Genomic DNA, 19,502 nt, shown 5'->3' with positions numbered 1-19,502 from the left:
GCAATGAAATGGAACGGTATGGTGAGTACAAATGGGAGCATGTGTTAGGAAGGGTGCACGCCTGGTTCCACATCTCCAGGGCCTGCAGATTGCAGCATACACAGGAACAAACAGCTGTCCCTACTTCACACACTCAGGGACAAGCTCGGCCAAAGCTTCAGATGAGATCAGGGTGGCTGTGGCTAAGTGAGAAGTTAATCCCAGAAGAGTGTGGTCAGAGCATGATGGGGGTGTGGGTGCTCGGAAAGCACGCAGCACGGGCACCCACCCTGGCTCTGAGGGGTCAGGAGGGGGAGTCTGTATAAACACGGAGCCGATAACATCCGAGTGCGGGAGGTCCCCGCATGTGCTACAGCCCAAGCCTCTGGCTGCCGTCACATCTTCCTTAGAGTGATTCTAGCTCCGCGTGAGACTACAGCTCCCCTCTGCCCTCAACCCTGTTTCCTACACCTCGCTGCTCGTATATGGAATAAGTGCAGGCTGACACGGGGAAGACCTTGGACCTTGACCCTGGTAGAGTTATTATCCTAAAGCCTCAGTGCTGCTAGTGTTCTTTCTGTCCTTTGGATTCTTGGTTTTTGTCCTTATTAGCTAGCAGTGATTTAAGGAAATAGGTAAGAGTAACGAAGAAGAAATCAAAAAGGGTTGTGATAAATGTGACATGTTCACATAATCACAGGTGCTTGTGTGAATAAAAATCAATGTCCTGATGCTTCTGTTAAGAGGCATGTAATCTCTCAGTTTTGCTTTTTTGTTTTTTTCTGGTTAATAAATTGTTATACTTTATTGGAGGAGGCAATATACCAAAAAAGTGACAAGGGGAGCAAGGTTGAGTTGTCTTCAAGGCTGAAAGATGATCTTCCGAAGAAGTAATGTCGTATCTCAAACACTGATTCTCAGATGCTGGTGTGCGTCTGAACTATCCGTGCTGCTTGTTAGCCCTTCTGAGGATCCTGGTCCTAAACTTTCAATTCAGCGGCAGATCTGGTGTGGTGTCAGGAATCCGCGTGCTTAGTATATGCTTTACCAGGTACGTGGGCTCCTAGGAACACCCTCAGAAGTCCTCTGCCCTGGAGTATCACATGCACCTTCAGTAGGTTTTGTTTTTAAGTCCTTTGGGCCATGAGCCCTGTTTAGTTCTTCTAACAGGATGAAGTAAGCACTCATCCTGCTTCCTACTCCTGCGCTACAGTCATTCCACTCTTGTGCATTTTGGGCCAGGATGAAATCACGAGGGGACTTCCCTCGGGTGCTGGGCAGGAGTTTTGATTGCTCACATGTGTTCTCTCCTCTGTTGGTATCCTCTTGTGGCCCTGCAGCCATTTCTTCATGAGGTGGGAGGCAAGTGTGGCCAGAGTGGAAAGAGATGTCAATCACGGGGGCTGGCAGACAAGGCACAACTGTATGTCACAGATGAGACAGTCATGGCTTGAAAGAGCTCCTTTTTGGGAACGTAGCAGTGTCTGAGCCACTGGGTGTATATGGGCACTGAGACCTGCCCCCAGGCCGGCTGCCACCTGATATGAATGATCCTGTTCCTTGCTGAGGGAGAGGTGCAGGCCACGGGAGATGCCATGGTAGGGGGGTGGCTGCGATGAATATGCCTTGGGCCCGCCATTGCTTCTGGCATGCAGTCTTCCACAAGGTATGGGGCACACTGCAGACTGGGGGCTCTGGGGGCTGGCCATCCTGTTCTTGATCCCAGCTCTTTTTTCAAAGCACCTGCCAGTTTGCTGGGGTCCTAGCCATCAACAGCTGTTGTTAGCGGGGAGTGCCTGGGTTTGCCACTTCTCTTTTCCCATGGTCTCTGTCTCGGCACCTCCTGGGATCCCAGTGTCCCCCTGTGGTCCTGTTAATGTGTGAGGTGCTGACGTTCTGTTGACTTAAGATTATGTTTGAACTGATATACGTGTTTTTGTCTGTGGTATTTTTGGTATATTTGTGTGTATCAGTATACTTACTTTGGTAGTTTTTCATTTGAGATTAGCAAAGGATTACCAAAGCTCCTTTCTCCACTCTTGCTCACTGGACACCAATACAGCTACAGTGATAAGGAAGGCCACCTTGAACAGCATCCCTCAGTGCCACGTGGGGCACTTTAGACTGGTCGTTCACCAGCGCTCTGTAATCTTCCCATTGATGTCTGGGGAGCCCCAGCTGTGCTCTCTTCACCTGGCAAGGGGAGGGGTGCCGGACGGCCTTGTGGGTAAATGCTGTGTCCTCCTCAGGGAGATTATTCCCTCCCCTTGCTGTCTCAAGTCCTGTCACCCTGAGCACTATAATCCTGGGAAATGGCTTCTGGTCTTAGAACAGCTGGACTCTGGCTTTCATCTGGTGTGTGCACTTTGGCTGTCGTCAGGCCTCTGCCTCTTGACATCCCCTGTACCTCCTCTACTTCACATTTTATATCTGGCAGCGAAGAAAGTTAGGCTTAGTGGGCAGAGGCATCTATTTCCTGTCCCTCCTAATTTAGAGGTACCTTCCTTGAGGTGGCAGATTAGAGGATATTCCAGAAACTTTAGAAATTTTGAAGGGAAGAGATATGTAGTGAAATTGAACTCGAACAAGAATGAGACCTGGTACTGTAGGAATCCCAGTATTCTCGGACTGGGGCAGTTCTATGCCTGATCTTGGCCTTTGTGTCCTCTTTGGATTGGTCCCACAACTGTCCTGGCCTTCAAGGCATCTTTTAGTCTGGAGATGACTGAGCCCTGAAGGGGCCTCTCAAGGATATTCTCTACTTAGTGCAGGGGGAGTGGGAGGTTGTTTGTGGCTGCTTGGTGTTACCTCAAGAATGATTATGGTTCACCTTAAATTCTTTTTTTTTTTTTTTTTTTAATTTTTTAATGTTTATTTTTGAGAGAGAGACAGAGCATGAGCAGGGGAGGAGCAGATAGAGAGGGAGACATAGAATCCGAAGCAGGCTCCAGGCTCCGAGGCGTCAGCACAGAGCCCAAAGCAGGGCTCAAACTCACAGACCGTGAGATCATGTCCTGGGCCGAAGCCAGCCGCTCAACCAACTGAGCCACCCAGGCGCCCCACTTAAATTCTTTAAATGGCTTTCTGGAAATGATCAGAAGGAAGAGAGATTCAGTCCCTGTACCCACCCTTCAAACCCCTCAGCCATGGTAAGTGGAGACCAGGGGTGACACACCCGAGTCTCAGTTTCTGCCTGGGGCTTTCCCTTCTATCAGTCTTTAGGGAGAGTGGAGATCATGGAAATGAGTGTGGCTTTACCCTCATCAGTGTGCCTTGCTTTTCCCCCTTCCAAGTATGTGGAGGACCCAGGTCAAGAGGAGGAAGAAGCAATGGGCTTTGGGTGGTGGGCCCAGCACCCAGAGAGGAGAAGAGGGTCTTTGTGGAGCAGGCACTTGAAGACATCTGTTTTTGCACCCCACACCCCATATATGACTGCACCACTTAGAAACATCAGACAAGAGGTTTTGTGTTGAGAATCAGGACAGTTTATTGTTTGATCAACATGCTGAATCTTCCACATTTTACACAGTTTTATGTAAAGTCAATGTGGCCACTTATGCCTGCTGAGCCAGTAAAAGATGGAAACGCCACCCTCTGTGCTCCTCGTGGCCAACCACTTTTAAGGGGATGGGGGAGGGAAAGTGAGGGGACGAGTCGACACACCATGCGATGCTGGCTAGCCTTCTGTGTATGGAGGCTTCCCACTGGAAGGAAGCTCCCAAACCCCACTGTGAGGAGAAACCATGCCCTGCGGGGAGCGTCAACCACGTAGGGCTCTGGAGCAGAGTTTACACATGAGAGCCCGTTTTGGAACACCTAAATAGTTCATCTCAAACAAAAATTCAAAGGGTGCCCTGGTTTGCAGGCGCCCATGACGATCAGAATGTACTTGGAGACCGGGCCTTGTTGGCAATGGAGGAGCGTGAAATGTATGTGCATTCTTTCCCAGCTTGCTCGGATACGCTGGACAGAACCTTACACCCTAACCGGAGAAGAGCTGGTCTGAGGAGCCCCCATGCACAGCAGCCCTTCCCGTGCAAGTGCACACGTTTGTACACACAACTTGGCGATGAAGAATGGAGACACCTTGGCCCTGACTGCTTCCGACTTGCTGGGTGATCATGAGCAAGTCGCCCTCTCGCCTCTGTCTCCCTGCCTGTGAGGCAGGAAGGGTTGAGACGGCTGCCTCATGCTGCTGTTGCTGGGTGGCGATGCCTCCCATGCCTGGGGAGAGGTAGTCTGGAGACTAGAGAGCACACGGCCCTGCTTGGTCACTGCACAAAGACATATTTCTGTTAGGTCGCCCCTCACGTGGCTCAGAGCGGACTCCGTCCTTGGCTACCTGTTCTCACTTCCTGACATCCTCACCTGCCTTCTGCCATGTGAAGGAATGAGGCCGCTCTACCTGCAGGACACCGAAGCCAGCGGTGCCATTTTGTCACACCTGGTACTTGAGGGCAGGGACGCCCAGCACCGCCTTGCCATCAGGAGGACAGAGCTGTTGCACTCAAGATATGTCTGTACACTTAGCTACTGACATTTGAATCCTGGTTTCTGTTGCCTGAGACACTTGAACTGATCTGGCCACTGCTCCTCAGACCCAGGAGTGTTTCAGGATGTTTGAGGATGCCTACGGGAAGAGAGTGGGGACAGTGATGGCAGAGAGGCCTCTTGACCCAAAGAGACTTGCTCACAATCACCCAGCTTGCTAACCTTGGACTACACACTCAAGCTGCTGACGTCACACCTTCATTCTGGCATGTGTGTACATTTATGAATATGCTCTCTGCTTCCTGCATCTCATGCTTTTTTCAGATGTCTGTGGAATAGGAGCTTTACTGCCAGCTTTTCTTTGAGACCCCCAAATTAAAAGAAAAAAAGGGGGCCTGAACACAATGACCCTGGCCATCTCCCAGGTGAGGGCTAGTCCTCAGGGAGAAGGACTGAACGACGGCTTTGCCTCGTGCTGGCCCATCTGGATTCGGGATGTAACACTCACTAGGGATGCGGAGGCAATTTCATCACCTCTTCTTCAAGGGAATCTGGCCATTTGATGATTGAACCTTAACTCCAAGTCAAGATACCATCTACAGGCAAGAGAACGGTGATGGCACCTGCTCAAAACGAGAGCCAAGGAACCAACCCACGTCTGTGTGAGAGCTCTGGCTGCCCCAAGAGACCAGAGAGTGAGGTGTGGAAACCAGGCCTGAGGGAGGGAGAGTCATGGGATAGCATGGCACCACTAAGATGGGAGGACAAGAGGAGACAACTGCCCCTGCCTCAGAAGCCGCAGGGCTAGGGAGAGCCTGGACTCGAGAGAGGACCCTGTGTATGTGTGAGGAAGGCACGGCTCATTGAGGCCACATCAAGCCAAATGACATCTACTGCATCTCTTACTGCTCCTAGGCTGTGATGGAAAGAAAAAATGTTCGTGGTGCCTTAAACTGTGTGTGCACACGAGAAGGTAACTGAGTTTCTACTCTGTTTTTACAGTAATATTTAAGAAAAGCTACTCTTTAGTACCAAGAAAATTATAATCCACCATACATTCATTCACTGGGACCCAATGCAGATCCCAGCAAATGGGGCTGTCCCAGAGGCCACAAACAATGGCCCTCACTGCCAACCAGGCCAGGTGCTGTAATGTGGACTCCTAGAAGTTCTCACGAGGTAAGTAAGCACTCTTCCAACAAGCACCACTTGGGGGTGTGCCACGGTGGGGGGGTACTGGCCCACATGGGCGTGCACACCTGTGCATATAAGTATAGAGAGATACGGTGCACATATTCCCATGGCTGTTTTTGCCTGTAGTTTAACACATCTATGCATTAGTTTATTGATGGCAAGACAATCACAAGTTTTTTGACAATATTAAGTATTATTTCAACACGTTGCAGTACTTCTGAATTTCCAAAACTGTTATCACAATGCAAGTTCCAACTTGAGAGCAGGAAAAACAAGAATATACATTGAGCACATGTATCTCTGTGAGAATGTGTGGAAGGTGTATACACAAGTCTATCTCTATATATAATTATGTACACACATATAAAAACTAAACACATGACATCGGAATTACGTTCATACATCAGTCTTTGCCTACTAGAAGAGCTCAATGTGAATCCTGCTTCCTCTTTTCTTCACCTGAAGATCAATTCCTCTCTAAAGATCAGCTCTGACACACAGTCTCCTTAAACTGAAAGTGTGTGGCAGGCCCATGAGACAAATATCAGTGAGTCCTGCCAGGCTCTGCTCCACTTAATTCGGCTGCCATTTTGGATTAGTTTCTGAGAAGTTCTAACGCAACAACTTTAGAGTTCTCCTTTGTGGAGGTGCACCTCCTACCACTTCCAGATGGTCCTTTAGCTCACCTAGGACATGCGCACAGCAGTGGAGGCAGAGTCAATGCCAGCCTCAAGGGTAGGTTTTACCAAGTGGGGACAGAGTTTCTGCCTACTGCCTGGCTCTGTGCAGGTGCAGGTTCAGTAAGTGTGGGTCTATTTGGAATGCTGGCCAAATGGGGTTACATTACTTAGAATTCTCTTCAGAGATTTTACAGGTTCTCAGGATTATGCCCTTCTCAGAAAAGAGTCAAAATGGCAAGGACGGCGCTCTGGGCAGCCTTCTAGAGACCCCACCTCAGAAGTACCCTCAGGCAACCAGAGTGCTGCTACGATATCCACAAAGGTAAGTGCACAAAGATTACACCTGCATTATGCCAGTGGGGCAGAAATGTATCAGGTCAGCTTTTCCAGAACGGCACTCAATAGTATCAGCAACCGAGGATCTGCACATGCATCTTCAAGGTGGCGGTACCACAGTCCACCCTCCCTTCCCCAATCACAGACAAATACTGTGTGATACAGGCTCTAACTTCCCAGACATCCAAAGAGGAAGGCTTCAGGGTGGCACACACTGAGTTTCTCTTTGCCTTTCCCTTAGATTCAACCCACACTTGTGGGCTGAATGATGGGAAGGTTGGTTAGAACATTTCAGAACCACACACGGTGCCCCAAGGCTATAAACCACACATGGACACAAGCCCACGGTTGCCGACAGCACCTCATCCTTCCTTCCAATGACCTCTTGATCTGCCAATAACTGAGTGGACCACAGAGAACACAGGTTGCCTGTGGCAAGTGCCTTCCACCCCCTTCGGGGCTTTTTAGAGAGGGGAGGGGAGAGGCAGGAGTAATTCCAGTGAGGCCTGCTGCCAGGCTCCCTGCTGTCCACAGGGTCTTAATTTCACCTCGGGGCCGTGGCTAATGTCCCACTCTGGCCACGGAAGAAGGACAGAGTTAAAAGTTGCCTCTTCAGAGGCTGTTTTGTTCAGTGTTTGATTTAACCTGTTTGGTAGGGTCTGGGATTGGAGCCTAATTAAGTTGCCCAGTTAATTGTTGTAATTTATTGGGCTGGGATGGGAGGAGGGCAGAGGTGATTAACGGTTCAAAGAGGACAGGAAGGAGGAGGTGTGTGGAAAAGGTTCTCTGTAAGTTTACAAATATACAAAAACAAAAAGCACATCTTTTAAATAAAAATGACTACATTTTTATCTGGCAAAAAGTTGTATACACATGATTTTAAATTTTTTTTAAATTTTAACAGTTTTTGGCAATCTTAATAAAGTACAATATATTACAACCAAACCAAAAAATAGTTGTTTAAGTAACAGCTGTTAAGAGTGACGTGATCCCTGATGCCCAGCCTCCCTCCCCACCCCACCCTACTCCTAGAGACAGAGAGAAAAGAAAAATCCTCCCATCTTGATAAGCTCATTTCCCACCCCCCTTAGGAAGCTAACCAATAGGAAGCAACACAACAAGCGAGTAGTGTCAAAGGAAGCTGGCAGGTCAGGCTGCATTAGCAGGAGCAGCCGCCCTCACTGGCTGGGGGTTCCTGGGGTTTGTCCAGCTTGATGTCGATCACTGCAGGGAGCTGCGCTAAGGAAGATGACTCACAGAGAAACTACCACCCTGGCTCATGTCCCTGTGCATCCCTTAGCTGCCCCACGCAGATCCTCTGTCTTTCCACAAACACCTAGGGACTTGGCTCTGTGCTTGGCCTGGGGAGGAAGGACGCAGGGTCACCAGTTCCCACCCCTCTTCTTCATACAACCCCTCACCCCTACCCACCTGAAGCAAAGCTCATTTGGGCTGTGGGATGACTGTAAACACAAGCAAGAGAGGCCCTTTCTCAGAAGCCTTCCTGGTGACCAGTGCCTCAGCCTTGTTTACCTATCGATTCCACCCTATAGATGTGCACTGGAGGTGGACAGCCCGCTGGCCAGGCATGGATTCCATCTCTTAGCACGGGGCTAAGTGTGCCTCGCTCTAGTCCCTCGCAGCAACAATGACCCCTCAGGCTCTAGTCAGAGCTTGTCACTTAGACTCTGAGGATGCTGCCGGGGGAAGCCACATCCCCGGGGCAGGGCCTTGGCACAGCCCCCTCTCCAGCCCTTCCCATGGGTGCCCGGGGGCTATGGGCTGGAGGAGCACTGATCAGAACCACCAGAGGAATGGGTTCAAGATGCACAGCCAGGCTGCCACTCCTCCCACATTGGCCTGATCACCGCACAGAAGGCCTCTTCCTGGGCAGCGCTTTGAGGCCTGCTGCAGGCGTCCCGGGATGTTTCTGTGGCGCCTGCTTAAGGACTGGGGGAGGGACTCTTTTGGCTTTAAGTACTATAAAGAGCCATGCTTCTTCTAAAGGTCACATTTTCTCTCCTTGCCACTTTTTGGCCATGGCATATATTTTGAGTATGCCTTTATCTCTGATTTTTCCTACACCTCAGTTTTCTTATGTGTGTGTACGCAACTACGTTTTTATCTTATCTTGTGTATATACGCATGAACACTTTTTTTTTTTTGTAACATGGCAGAGTATGTATAAATAACTGCCTTCCTTCCTACTGGGAAAAATCAAGACTACCTCTCTGCATCTCAGTTTCAGCTTCTGAGTGTCACCTGAGGTTTGGGTTAGACTGTGCAAGCGGCACGCGGACCTTGTCCCACAGAGCAGTGGACACTATGGGGCTGTGCAGGGCTGGGCCGAGGAAGCAGGCAGGACATGGTAGGAAGTGTGTCAGGTAGAGCAGGTTGAACCATGTTCTGGGTGTACACGGCCTTCCTGCGCAGTAGACACTCTACTTGTATCCATGAAATACAAAGTGATGTTCACTGTAAACATGGGCAGAGTTACTATTTTTCACTCCCCGCCCTACACTGTCACTCACATCCAGTGTTACCCAATCCCCCACTGCTTTACAAGTAGAAGCTCAGGCTGTTAGAGCTGGATGAGGTGTTCAAGCCCTTGGAGTTCAGCCCTGTCCTGGTACAGAGGAGGCCCCACATCATACTCACCAGCAGAGAAGGATGGGCTGGAGACAAGGCGAGGCTCGCCCACCGCTCTAAAATACTAAGTGAATACATCGATGGATAAATGGCTTCTCCGGCATCTTTCACTCACTTACCACTTATCAAAGGAAAAGGATACTCCCTTCTTTGCTTTTCTCCTGGACATTCTCCATTCCAGGCAGCGCTGACGCCACACGTCGGAAGAGCTGGAGAGGGGGAGATGCAGCATGAAACCCTGGCCCCATCCCTCCTGTCCCCACAGCTACGTCTCTACCCTCTTGCCTCTTCTTGTCCTGACCCCGGGCCTTGCTTTCCTGTCTGTCCTGCTAACTGTGCCCTGGAGGGCAGGGGCTGCACCTAACCTCTCTCCCTTGCCCATAGCACCTGTCACAGGTCTGGGCCCTGGCAGGCCTGTCACCCAGGCAGGCTGGCCATGGGTCACCAGGAGCTGTTTATCAGTCATGGTGACTGTGAGGGATCTACCCCAGTGCAGAAAATAATCTAGGCCCTTAGGTGGGCTCCTGTCCCACTGGCCATGTGGGGCACCAACTTTTAACCTGCCCTCAAGAAAAATGACCCTCTCCTCAGGGGGTTCTAGGAGTCCACAGGCATCGAGGCAGAAGGGTACTGGGAGCCAGGGCCGCACAGTCACATCAGAAAGAGAATTCTGAGAGAAGAGCACACAGGAGTGAGACCGTGACATTGTGGGTTTGGGTGTGGGTGTTAGTGTGATGTGTATGCTATATGTACAGGCATATGTGTGGAGTATGTGGATGTGCGGTATCTGTGAATCTGTGTAAGTGTGTGAGGGAATGTCTGTAGGGCGTGTGCACATGTGGGGCTTCTGTGTAAGTCTGCGTAAGTGCACAGGGAGAATTGTGTGTGTGTGGTGTGTGCACCCGTGTGCATGCATGCGTGCACATGGGGATGGGTGCGTGGAGATGTCAGGTGCGGCAGGCATGGAACCTAGGAGATGACAAGCAAAGCGGAAGTTTAAGGCACCGGAAGATTCTGAACACCCCCTCTCCTCCACCACATACACCGACTCCGGAGACTCAAGTGAGATAAGGTAGGTCTTGTTCATGGTCTCACCCTAGAGCCCAGCTCTATGAGAGCACCCAGGTTGGTGGCAGGGCCAACAGTGGTGAGGACCCGAGTGGGGAAGTCACCCGTGGGCCTGGCGGCGTATGGGACCCTCTGGGCAGGCTGCAGAGGAGGCCCCAAGTCGGGCAGGAAGAAGTGAGCGAGGGTGCTAAGGGCCCGGTCGCTCCTCTGGAGCTTTCCTTCATGGCCTTCCCCAGGCAGCCCTGCTCTGCCTGTCAAAATGGTCACAGCCTCTGCCACCAGCCAAACTGGCAGCTAGAAGGAACCTCCTGGGGTGCCGTGTGGGGTCTCTGAGAGCAGAAATAATCAGGCTTAGAGTCCAGGAGTCTGCGCTGCATGAAGACTCCTGAACCACATGGGGTTTGGACAGACCACATTTAACTCCTGCTTAGACCATCATCTGGGTTCCAGAGCATGGTAAGATAACAGAGGCATCAGCATCTCCCTGCACCTGACCCCTGGGGCAGAAGCTACCCGCCTTATGGACTGCTGCCTGTGGTTTCCCCACCGCCCATGACTTCCCATCAGGGCCACACACAGCAGCAGCTCAGTGCCTCCTACATGCTCCAGGGACAGGCAGCCCTGCTCCAGGAGACGCCACAGCAGTGCTGGGAAGGGCGTGGTCGTGAACAGAGCCATGACAAGGGCACTCCGGGCACCATCCGTGTCGGGTGAACCGTCACTGCATCCAGACCAGCTGCTGCATGGACAGCCTGATGTAGCGCTCCCAGGCACTGCTGGGGTGGGGGTGGGGGGGGCAGGGTGGAAGTGACACCCTTGCGGAGCCATGCTCTTCACTGAGCCCACTCCCTATGCCGCAGCACTCCTCCTGTTGCACCCGCGCTCACGGGTTACCCTTGTCTGCAACACTCTCCTTCCTCACCTCTTCAAGCCCTCTCTTCCTTGAAGGCAGGGGCTCCTAACCTTTCTTGAACCAAAGACCCCTCTGGCAGTCTGCTGAAGCCTATGGGCTCCTTGTAAGTGTGTGACATCACTTCTACAGGAGTTTAAAAATGAACTGAAATACACTTATAAAATCTCTAAAGACAACTTTGTTACACAGCAGCGAATCTGCTTCCCCACGAGCATGTTAAACAACAAGAGCTGGCAGCAGGTCCTGTAGTAACCCTTTGAACTGCAGTGGCAATGTGGGGAAAGGCCGAGGGACCTGTCACACCGCAAGGTGACAAGAAGAGGGCTGGGATGTCTACTGTGATGAAGTCACAGGCACTGCCCCCATCACGGAGTCCTGTTGCCTGCATTCATTGCTGAAGGAAGGGCTGAAGAGCAGTCAGAGGTCAGTGAAGACGGAGGGGTAGCTTTTTCCCACCCAAGTCCGCTGACCTGCTGATTCCCACCGGTGGACTCCTTGGGGGTCTGGGGACCTAGGGAGCCCCCTGCTGCGAGGCGAGTAACCCCCACTATGGCTTCTCTGATGGGCTCAATTTCCCAGGCCTCGCCCCCTGCAAGCTCCAACCGCACCATGGGCGGGCTCCTGTTTCCAAGCCCACCCGGCCCTGCACAGCCCTGAGCACTTGCCGAGCACAAGGCCATGAACCCCAAAATACTGGTTGAACTGAATTTCCTGTACCCCCTTCCCAAATGAGGTAAGATGCCAGGGAAATGCTGCTCCTCTCACCTGGAAGTTGGTGGCTGGACACACAGCATGTTACAGGGGCCACGCAACTGGCTGCCTGAATAGTGGCTAATGATGATGTACTTGCAGACACCCCCCGAGAGGGAGTACTCTCCCTCTCGTGTGCCTTCCCAGATCTGAAGGTTGTCAGCTTGTTTCCCATTAGGTGGGGTTTATAGTGCCCAGGCTGCCTGCCCCAGCCTGGTCACCAGCCCCTCAGGCCCACGAGTGATGTGACCTTGTGGCCCAGCTGGCTGGACTCAGCACCAAGCACATCCTACCTGCTTCACATTATAGCCAGTCTTGGCGCTGGTCTCGATGAACATGACGCTCAGTTCTTTGGCGCGCTGCTCCCCCTCCTCGATGGTTATCTGCCTGCGAGTGAGGGGAGAGGGGAAAATGAGCCCCCGGTAGAGACAGAGAGAGCAGCCTGAGATGAGGAGGGCCTGGCCCACTAGTCAGCCCTGGGGACAGGGCTCCGATCCAGGGCCCCCGTCCAGCATGAAGGGCACAGGGCACGGCCGGACACCAGCTCTCCCCTTCTCCTTCCACAGTGCCTTCCCTCTCAGCAGCAGGCCCTGCAGCAGGCAGCGGGCCTTCCCATACCTGCCTGCCCCCCAAGGGTCCACCATCCCGTGCAGCCACATCTAGAAAGCACTTTGAGCCACATATCGCCTCTGGGGTGGTGTCATCAGTCCCCGTTCCACAGGAGGACAGTGAGGTTAGAAGTGACTGCCTCAACCTCATACTTAGGGCTTACTTAACAACAGACCTGTGCTTTGAACCTCATTCCCCTTACGTCAAGGACAAGACCCCAATAACGCAGGCTCTGAGTCAGATAATTCTGTAGATGGTCAGAGCACACTTCACGAAGCTCATAGTCCAGGACCCGTGGCTTTATCTGACTGAGTCAGGTCCCATGAGATAAGTAGATGAATGCACACAGGTGGCACCTAAGTCAGCCCTGTCTGTGCACTGGAGGCGGCCACGGAGCAGCCTCTTTGGAGGAAGTGTCCCACCCAACCAGACATAGCAACAGACAGGAAATTCTGCATGTTCACACCTGGGGACCAGAACCCTCACACCAGCACAGGCATCTCATGGGCAGAGACAAAGCACAAGCAGAAGCCCACGGAGGCCTGAGGGACTGCTGTCTGCAGCTGTGTTGTGGCCACGGCCAGGCCCCAGACCACTCCGTGCAGACGTCACTCAGAGCAGTGTCTCTACTGGCAGTGGAAGGTGGGGCTTCAGAGCTGAGACACTGTGGGGCAAGGGTCTACCAGGTGCTCTTGGAGCCTCCAGCGCCCCAGGTGCATGGGGACAGGTCAGCAGCACAGACTCGCCACTCACGCGATCCTGGAACTCCTTGTCCAGGAGGAGCTGCGGAGCAGTGGAGGGTGGACTGGGCCCGCCAGCACCCTGCACCTTGCACCCTCACACCTACCTCTTGTCTGCCAGGTCCGTCTTGTTGCCCACCAGCATGATGATGACATCGCTGCCCCTCTCTGTCCTGACATCGTCAATCCACTTTGAGGTCTGCTGGAAGGAGTTGAGATCTGGAGGCGGAGAGTGGGGACACAACAGAATGAGAGCCAGCCCTAGCGGGGCGAGGGGGAAGGTGGGAAGGGGCAGCAGGAAGGAGGGGGACTGTGCATCCTCATACCCAGACCACTGGGTCTGGGCCTTCCAGGCTGGGGACACATGCGTCTGTGGAGTTGCTGCCTCTGGGCCCTGCAGAGACCCTCATGTGGCTGACCCACTCCCTGGAAGACACCCTGTTGGAAGGTCACTGTCATAATGTGCTACATGGACTAATGGTTTTAGGGGCCCACCTGACAATCAGACCTGACGTTGGGGGCTCAGAGCATGAGAAATGGGTACACTGGACTTGGCTGAGTTTGGAAACGTGTGTGTTGGCAGGGGGACCATAGGAGCCCCTGGGGAGGAAGGCCCTACCGAGTGGCCTCCCACTGAGGGGAGCTCAGGTTGGCTTGGGAAAGGCCAGATTTCCAAAGAGAACCCTCAGGATCTGTGAGCAGGAGGGGGTAGGTGGCCCCAGGAAAGACAAGGGCAATGAGAGATAAGTCCGCTTCAGGGCAGCCCTTTCCTCAGTCAGAAGACGTGGGGAGTAGTTGCAAGGTGATGTCCACCCCTCAGCGGCGCACACATCTGAGGGGCTGAGGGGAGGCAGCCTATCTCGGGAAGACTCGGTTTCCCCCAGCCTGCTCTCTCCCCTGCTCCCGTCAGGCTGCACAAACCCAGGCTGAAGGCCCCATCTCTCACCCGTATTCAGGGTAGGTGGGGAGCCTGAAGTCAGGGAGGGGTGGAAAGAGGGGCTGGGTGGAGCCAGGGACCGCGGACTCGACTCAAAGCAGTGGGACGCACACGTTTCCCCACGTGATCTCAGTGCTGTGGCCGGCGCCCAGGGTGCCCTCCCGCCACTGGCGCGACCACAGCACAAGGGCTCACCGGGTGTGTTCTGCTGCACCCGCCCGGGCAGCTGCAGCTCTGCACCTGCCCTGGGCCCCTGGGACGGACCTCCCTGGGGCTGTGCAGTTGCTCTCAAGAACAGCTGTTCTGGCTACGAGAGCTGCGCTGTGTGAGAAGTGCTCTCCCAGACCCGCTTGGCCTCTCCTTCCAGCAGACCCAGTCAGGAGCTGGGATGCCAGCTGACAAAACCATGGCTGCCGGGTCAGACTGGCCCAAAGACCAGTGTCTGCTCCCATCCTGTCACACACACACACACACACACAGAAGTTGCTCCACAAGGGTCTTTCTGGCCGTCAGGGCCAAGGAGGGCAGGTGGGAGTAGGGCCAGCCTCCTGAGCATCTCTGCTCAGTTCTACATAGAGGCCCCTGCTCTGAGCAGGGCCAGCTCAGTCCAGTACACAAGAGAGTTGGGGGAGGCGGACACATGCTGGTGTTGGAAGGCAACTCACCCCACCACTAAGGACCTGTCTTCTTGCAGTCAGTAGACAAGCACACACATGGGCATACACATGCATGTGTGCTCATGTGCGCACGCACGCACACACACACACACACACACACAGGCCCTGGAGCCCCTGTGAGCCACCCTCCCTCTGCCCCCAGGACCCACACTCACTTGTGATGTCATACACCACCACGGCCACCGTGGAGTCTCGGATGTAGCTGGGGATCAGGCTGCGGAACCTCTCCTGGCCGGCCGTGTCCCAGAGCTGCAGCCGCACCTGTCACAAGGGGTGGGACCGTGGACAAGGGGGTCAGTGCCGTCTTCACGGTGGGGTGGGGGCTGGGGGAGGCCCTGGTTCTGTCACACCGGCACTACCAACTCTGGGGTAGGCGTGGGCTCCGAGGCAGGCCCTCCCTAGCCTTCTGGTTCTAAAGTCTGGCACTCACCGTACGATCCTCCAAGTACATAGTTTTTGACAAGAAGTCAATCCCAATGGTTGCCTGTTAGAGAAAAGCGAAGAAAGGTTAAAATTCAAAGGTGTCAGGTAAGGGCAAAAGCCCAGTGATCCAGGCGGTGACAGCCAGCAAAAGAGGGGATACCCATGCCAAGCCTAAGGCGGGTCCTGCTCTGCTGTCTCTGCCCCCACCCCCGCACTCGACAGTGAGCCCAGTGGTCCCTCTCAGAGGAAGTGGGTTGGTGCCAAGTAAGAATGAGGACGGGTCTTCAGGAAGTGACAAAAGTGTTTGCGCAGGGGACGACAGAGCCAGGTGAGGAGGCTTCCCCAGGATCAAGGCCACTGGCAGGCGTATCTCCTGCCCTCCTTGGGTGGGGGCCTCAAGGAGCAAGAGCTGAGTGGTCTCCCTGCCAAAGCCCACTTGGCCTCACCTGCCTCCCACTCTCACAGCCTCCCCTCGAGGCTCCTGGAACTCAGGCACCCAGGCTTGGGTTCATCACTGCCCCCAGCAGGCAGGAGTGGAGTGGGCGCAGGGCGGCTTGCTGCTGTGTGGTCAGCTGGCTTTCCTCAGGGGCATCACAAACCACCCCGAACAGCATGTCCCGGGGAAACCATGCTGACTCTTTTCTACCTAAACCAACACATTAGGAGCCAACCGTCGCCAGTACACCTATGCCACACCTATGCCCTCTCTTTCCTGGCACTGGGGAGAGGCGGTTGGGCAGGGTGCAGTCAGCCTTGTGGCCAGATGGCCGGGACCCATCACTCAGTTGCTGTGTGGCCTTGGGCAGGCCATTCAACCTCTCTGAGCTCACCTGCATCTACGATAGGAGCTATGATAGCATCTATGAAAGGAGCTAATAAGTTGTCCGTGTGAAATGGAGATGTCACTGCTATGTAGTTAACAATAATGAAGACTCAGACACAGCCTGAATGTCCAGGGCACTGATTAAGTACAGTGTGGTACATCCATGTGATTAGAATCCTTGGCAGTCATTTAAAATCAGATTCTTGAAAAATATTTAAGGATTTGAGGAAATGGTCAAGTGAAAAAAAGCAGGTTGTAAACATCATGTATATAGATAGTATGATCCCAATTTGATGAACTGAAGTAGAGACATAAGTATTTTTCATATTTTCTTAGATACTAAAATTAAGGGACTACAGTAAAGCCTTAATAATTCCAGTATGAGTAACAACATTGCGGGTAATTTTTTTTTTGCTTCTTTTGTTATACTTTCCTTTATTTTCTACACTTTCTTTTTTAAAAACATTTTTTTTTAACGTTTATTTATTTTTGAGACAGAGAGAGACAGAGCATGAATGGGGGAGGGGCAGAGAGAGAGGGAGACACAGAATCGGTAGCAGGCTCCAGGCTCTGAGCCATCAGCCCAGAGCCCGACGCGGGGCTTGAACCCACGGACCGCGAGATCGTGACCTGAGCCGAAGTCGGACACTTAACCGACTGAGCCACCCAGGCGCCCCTATTTGTATGGGAAGCTGTGCAGTGACTTCTGATTACAAAGACCACAACCCAGGGAAGCCCAAAGAAATAGAACCCATGTCTGCAGGTCCCAGGTGGTCTGCAAGCATGCCAGGTACCCGTACATTCAGACCTCCGACTCAATTCTACAGAGGAGTTAAAGTGGCTGCATCCCCATGGAAGGCTGCTTTAATGCAAAGCTGTGGAGTGTTGAGGAATCTTACAATTCTAGAACATGGGTGCTAGCCACACACCTTAGACATACTCCAATTCAATCCAAACCCAAATTTAATTTGAAGATGAAAGACCAGGGCACACCTGGTGTGACTTTACTAGTCATGGGTGAAGCTGGAAGGGTCAGCACTAAAACACTGGTATCACTTGGGTTCTTTCTACCGCAGCTTGGCACACCTTTCCTACATGGTGTAGTCACTGGGGAACAAGTCTGGAATTGACAAGTGGCTTATGGACCCAGCCATGTTCCTTGAGTCACACAACATCCACTAAATGATCTACATTAGAGTGACAGTCCTTGTCTTCCGATACCCTTAAGGAGAAATGTGCCGACGACATGGAAATCTCTCACTTCATCAGTGCTCCATTGGCTCTCCAGGGAGTGCCAGGTTCCTTCTGTAAAGTAACTCTTGAGCTAAAACCCAGGTGCATGACCTTGGATTGGTGGCTATCCTCCCATATGCAGTCTCCCTTATTTTTTTCTTTTTAATGTTTACTTTTGAGAGAGAGCGAGAGGGGGAGGAACAGAGACAGAGAGAGAGAGAGAGAGAGAGAGAGAGAGAGACACAGAATCCAAAGCAGGCTCCAGGCCCTGAGCTATCAGCACAGAGCCCAATGCAGGGCTCAAACTCATGAACTGTGAGCTCATGACCTGAGCCAAAGTCAGATGCTTAACCGACTGAGCCACCCAGGCTCTCCTACAGTCTCCCTTTCTAGTAGTAGAACTCTAGATGTGTACACGGATTCATGGCTACCCCCAAATAAAGATGGTATTTCCCAGCTTCCTTTGCAGGTGGGGACCTAAATTCTGGTCAACGGGATATGAAGGTTATGGATGCATCTTCCGGGATGGGTCCTTCCTGGGGGCGGGGGGGTAGGTTGACATGCCCACAGCTGCCCTCCTTCCTCTTCTGGTGGCTTGGAACGAAGGTGGGTGGTGTTGAGTCATATTGGCCCATCCAGATGAAGGTGACAGAGTAGTGATGACAGACCAACAAGATTGAGGAAGCCTGAGTCCCTGACCCAGAGTAGCCACCTCAATAGCCCTAGACTGCTTACACGCAGACTACTGTGTGAGAGAGAAAAGAACTTCTCCTTTGCCTAAGCTACTGTTATCTTGGGTTTCTTTTAACACTAACAATAGCCTAACCAATAGAGCAAAGAACCATGGGGAAACATATCCCTCAAAGGTAGGCAGCATGGATGTGATGGTGATATTCTTGATTATGGTATAACAATGACAACTCCAATTTACCTCATGTGGGAACAAGGCACTTCTGCTTCCATGAAGGACTGAAAAGTCACCAGATGACATGACAAGAATTGTGCCATTTGGATCAAGCCTTGGCAAAGCTCAACTCAGTGGCCTCCACAATCATAAACACCCACTATTGGACAGCCACATACTTTATCTCCAATCACCCCTCACAAAAGCCTGACCACATCAGTGGTACTGAGGAAATGAAGGCTGGAAGAAGCCAACTTCCTACCTCTTCAGCTGTCTCCCACCTTTAGTCCCACTCTCATGGTTCTTCCACATCAGAGAAATATCTGGTTCCTTAAGTGACCACTCTGTCCCCACCAAGCCAGGCTACTGAGCCACAGCAGATCCTCCAACAGCTGTACAGATTCTTGCCAAAGCACAAACACTGTCCCTGGGAATGACTGAACTATCAGCTCTGCCCAAAAATATATTCCTATGTTTTATTTCCAATAATGGCTGAGTAGTTTTTATCAAATGAACCATCCCACAGATAACTATTATAAACTGTGGAAAAATACAAGTAATTTTTAAGCACTGAAGAGCGATCAAAAGTAGGCAGAAAATGGGAGCGGTTACAATCTTTGAAGGAAGGAGAGAGAACAAAGTGAGATCCTACATTTCATCAATTTTTCCCCTGAGGTAACTGCCTAGTTATATAAGTTATAAGGACTTGGGAAACATTTCAGGCTTTCCATGGGAAACCCAGAAAGGCTGGCTTTGGAAGAAAGGGTATCATCTCAGGACTAAGGGTCACGCCAGAGGACTAAGGGAAAAACCCAAAGAGATCGGTCTTAACAAAATTTAAACATGGTAAGTAACCCCTACTCCCATTCCCCCCAAAAGATGAGCTCTCCATAATTTGATTATTATTAAACTAAAACTCAACACTCTTCAGAGGAAGGTAATACAATCCAAGAATCTCCTACAACTTATTACAGGTATACTTCATTTTACCATGCTTCACCTTATTATACTTTGCAGATAACTGATTTTTACAAATTGAAGGTCCATGGCAATTCTATGTAGACCAAGGATATTGGAGACAATTTTCCAACATTTG

The 19,502-nt window shown here is 52.0% G+C and overlaps 1 protein-coding gene across 1 annotated transcript in view; it reads right to left on the bottom strand.

Moving 5' to 3' along the window:
* Positions 1 to 5,773: 5,773 nt before the first annotated feature.
* RAB6B (RAB6B, member RAS oncogene family) overlaps positions 5,774 to 19,502 on the bottom strand; it is a 59,254-nt gene continuing 45,525 nt past the window's right edge. The window contains exons 3-8 of the mRNA XM_019436910.2: positions 15,454 to 15,507; positions 15,179 to 15,284; positions 13,517 to 13,628; positions 12,354 to 12,447; positions 9,472 to 9,538; positions 5,774 to 7,904 (exon numbers count right to left, since the gene is read on the bottom strand). Of these exons, the coding sequence (XP_019292455.1) occupies positions 7,840 to 7,904; positions 9,472 to 9,538; positions 12,354 to 12,447; positions 13,517 to 13,628; positions 15,179 to 15,284; positions 15,454 to 15,507 (498 nt within the window). The 3' untranslated portion in view covers positions 5,774 to 7,839. The remainder of the gene's footprint in view (positions 7,905 to 9,471; positions 9,539 to 12,353; positions 12,448 to 13,516; positions 13,629 to 15,178; positions 15,285 to 15,453; positions 15,508 to 19,502) is intronic.

Source organism: Panthera pardus, unplaced genomic scaffold, assembly GCF_024362965.1.
Source record: "Panthera pardus isolate Hobbes unplaced genomic scaffold, ASM2436296v1 HiC_scaffold_16, whole genome shotgun sequence".
Taxonomy (NCBI): domain Eukaryota; kingdom Metazoa; phylum Chordata; class Mammalia; order Carnivora; family Felidae; genus Panthera; species Panthera pardus.
Note: the sequence above shows the minus strand (reverse complement) of the source record. Positions and strands in the feature narration are given on the sequence as shown.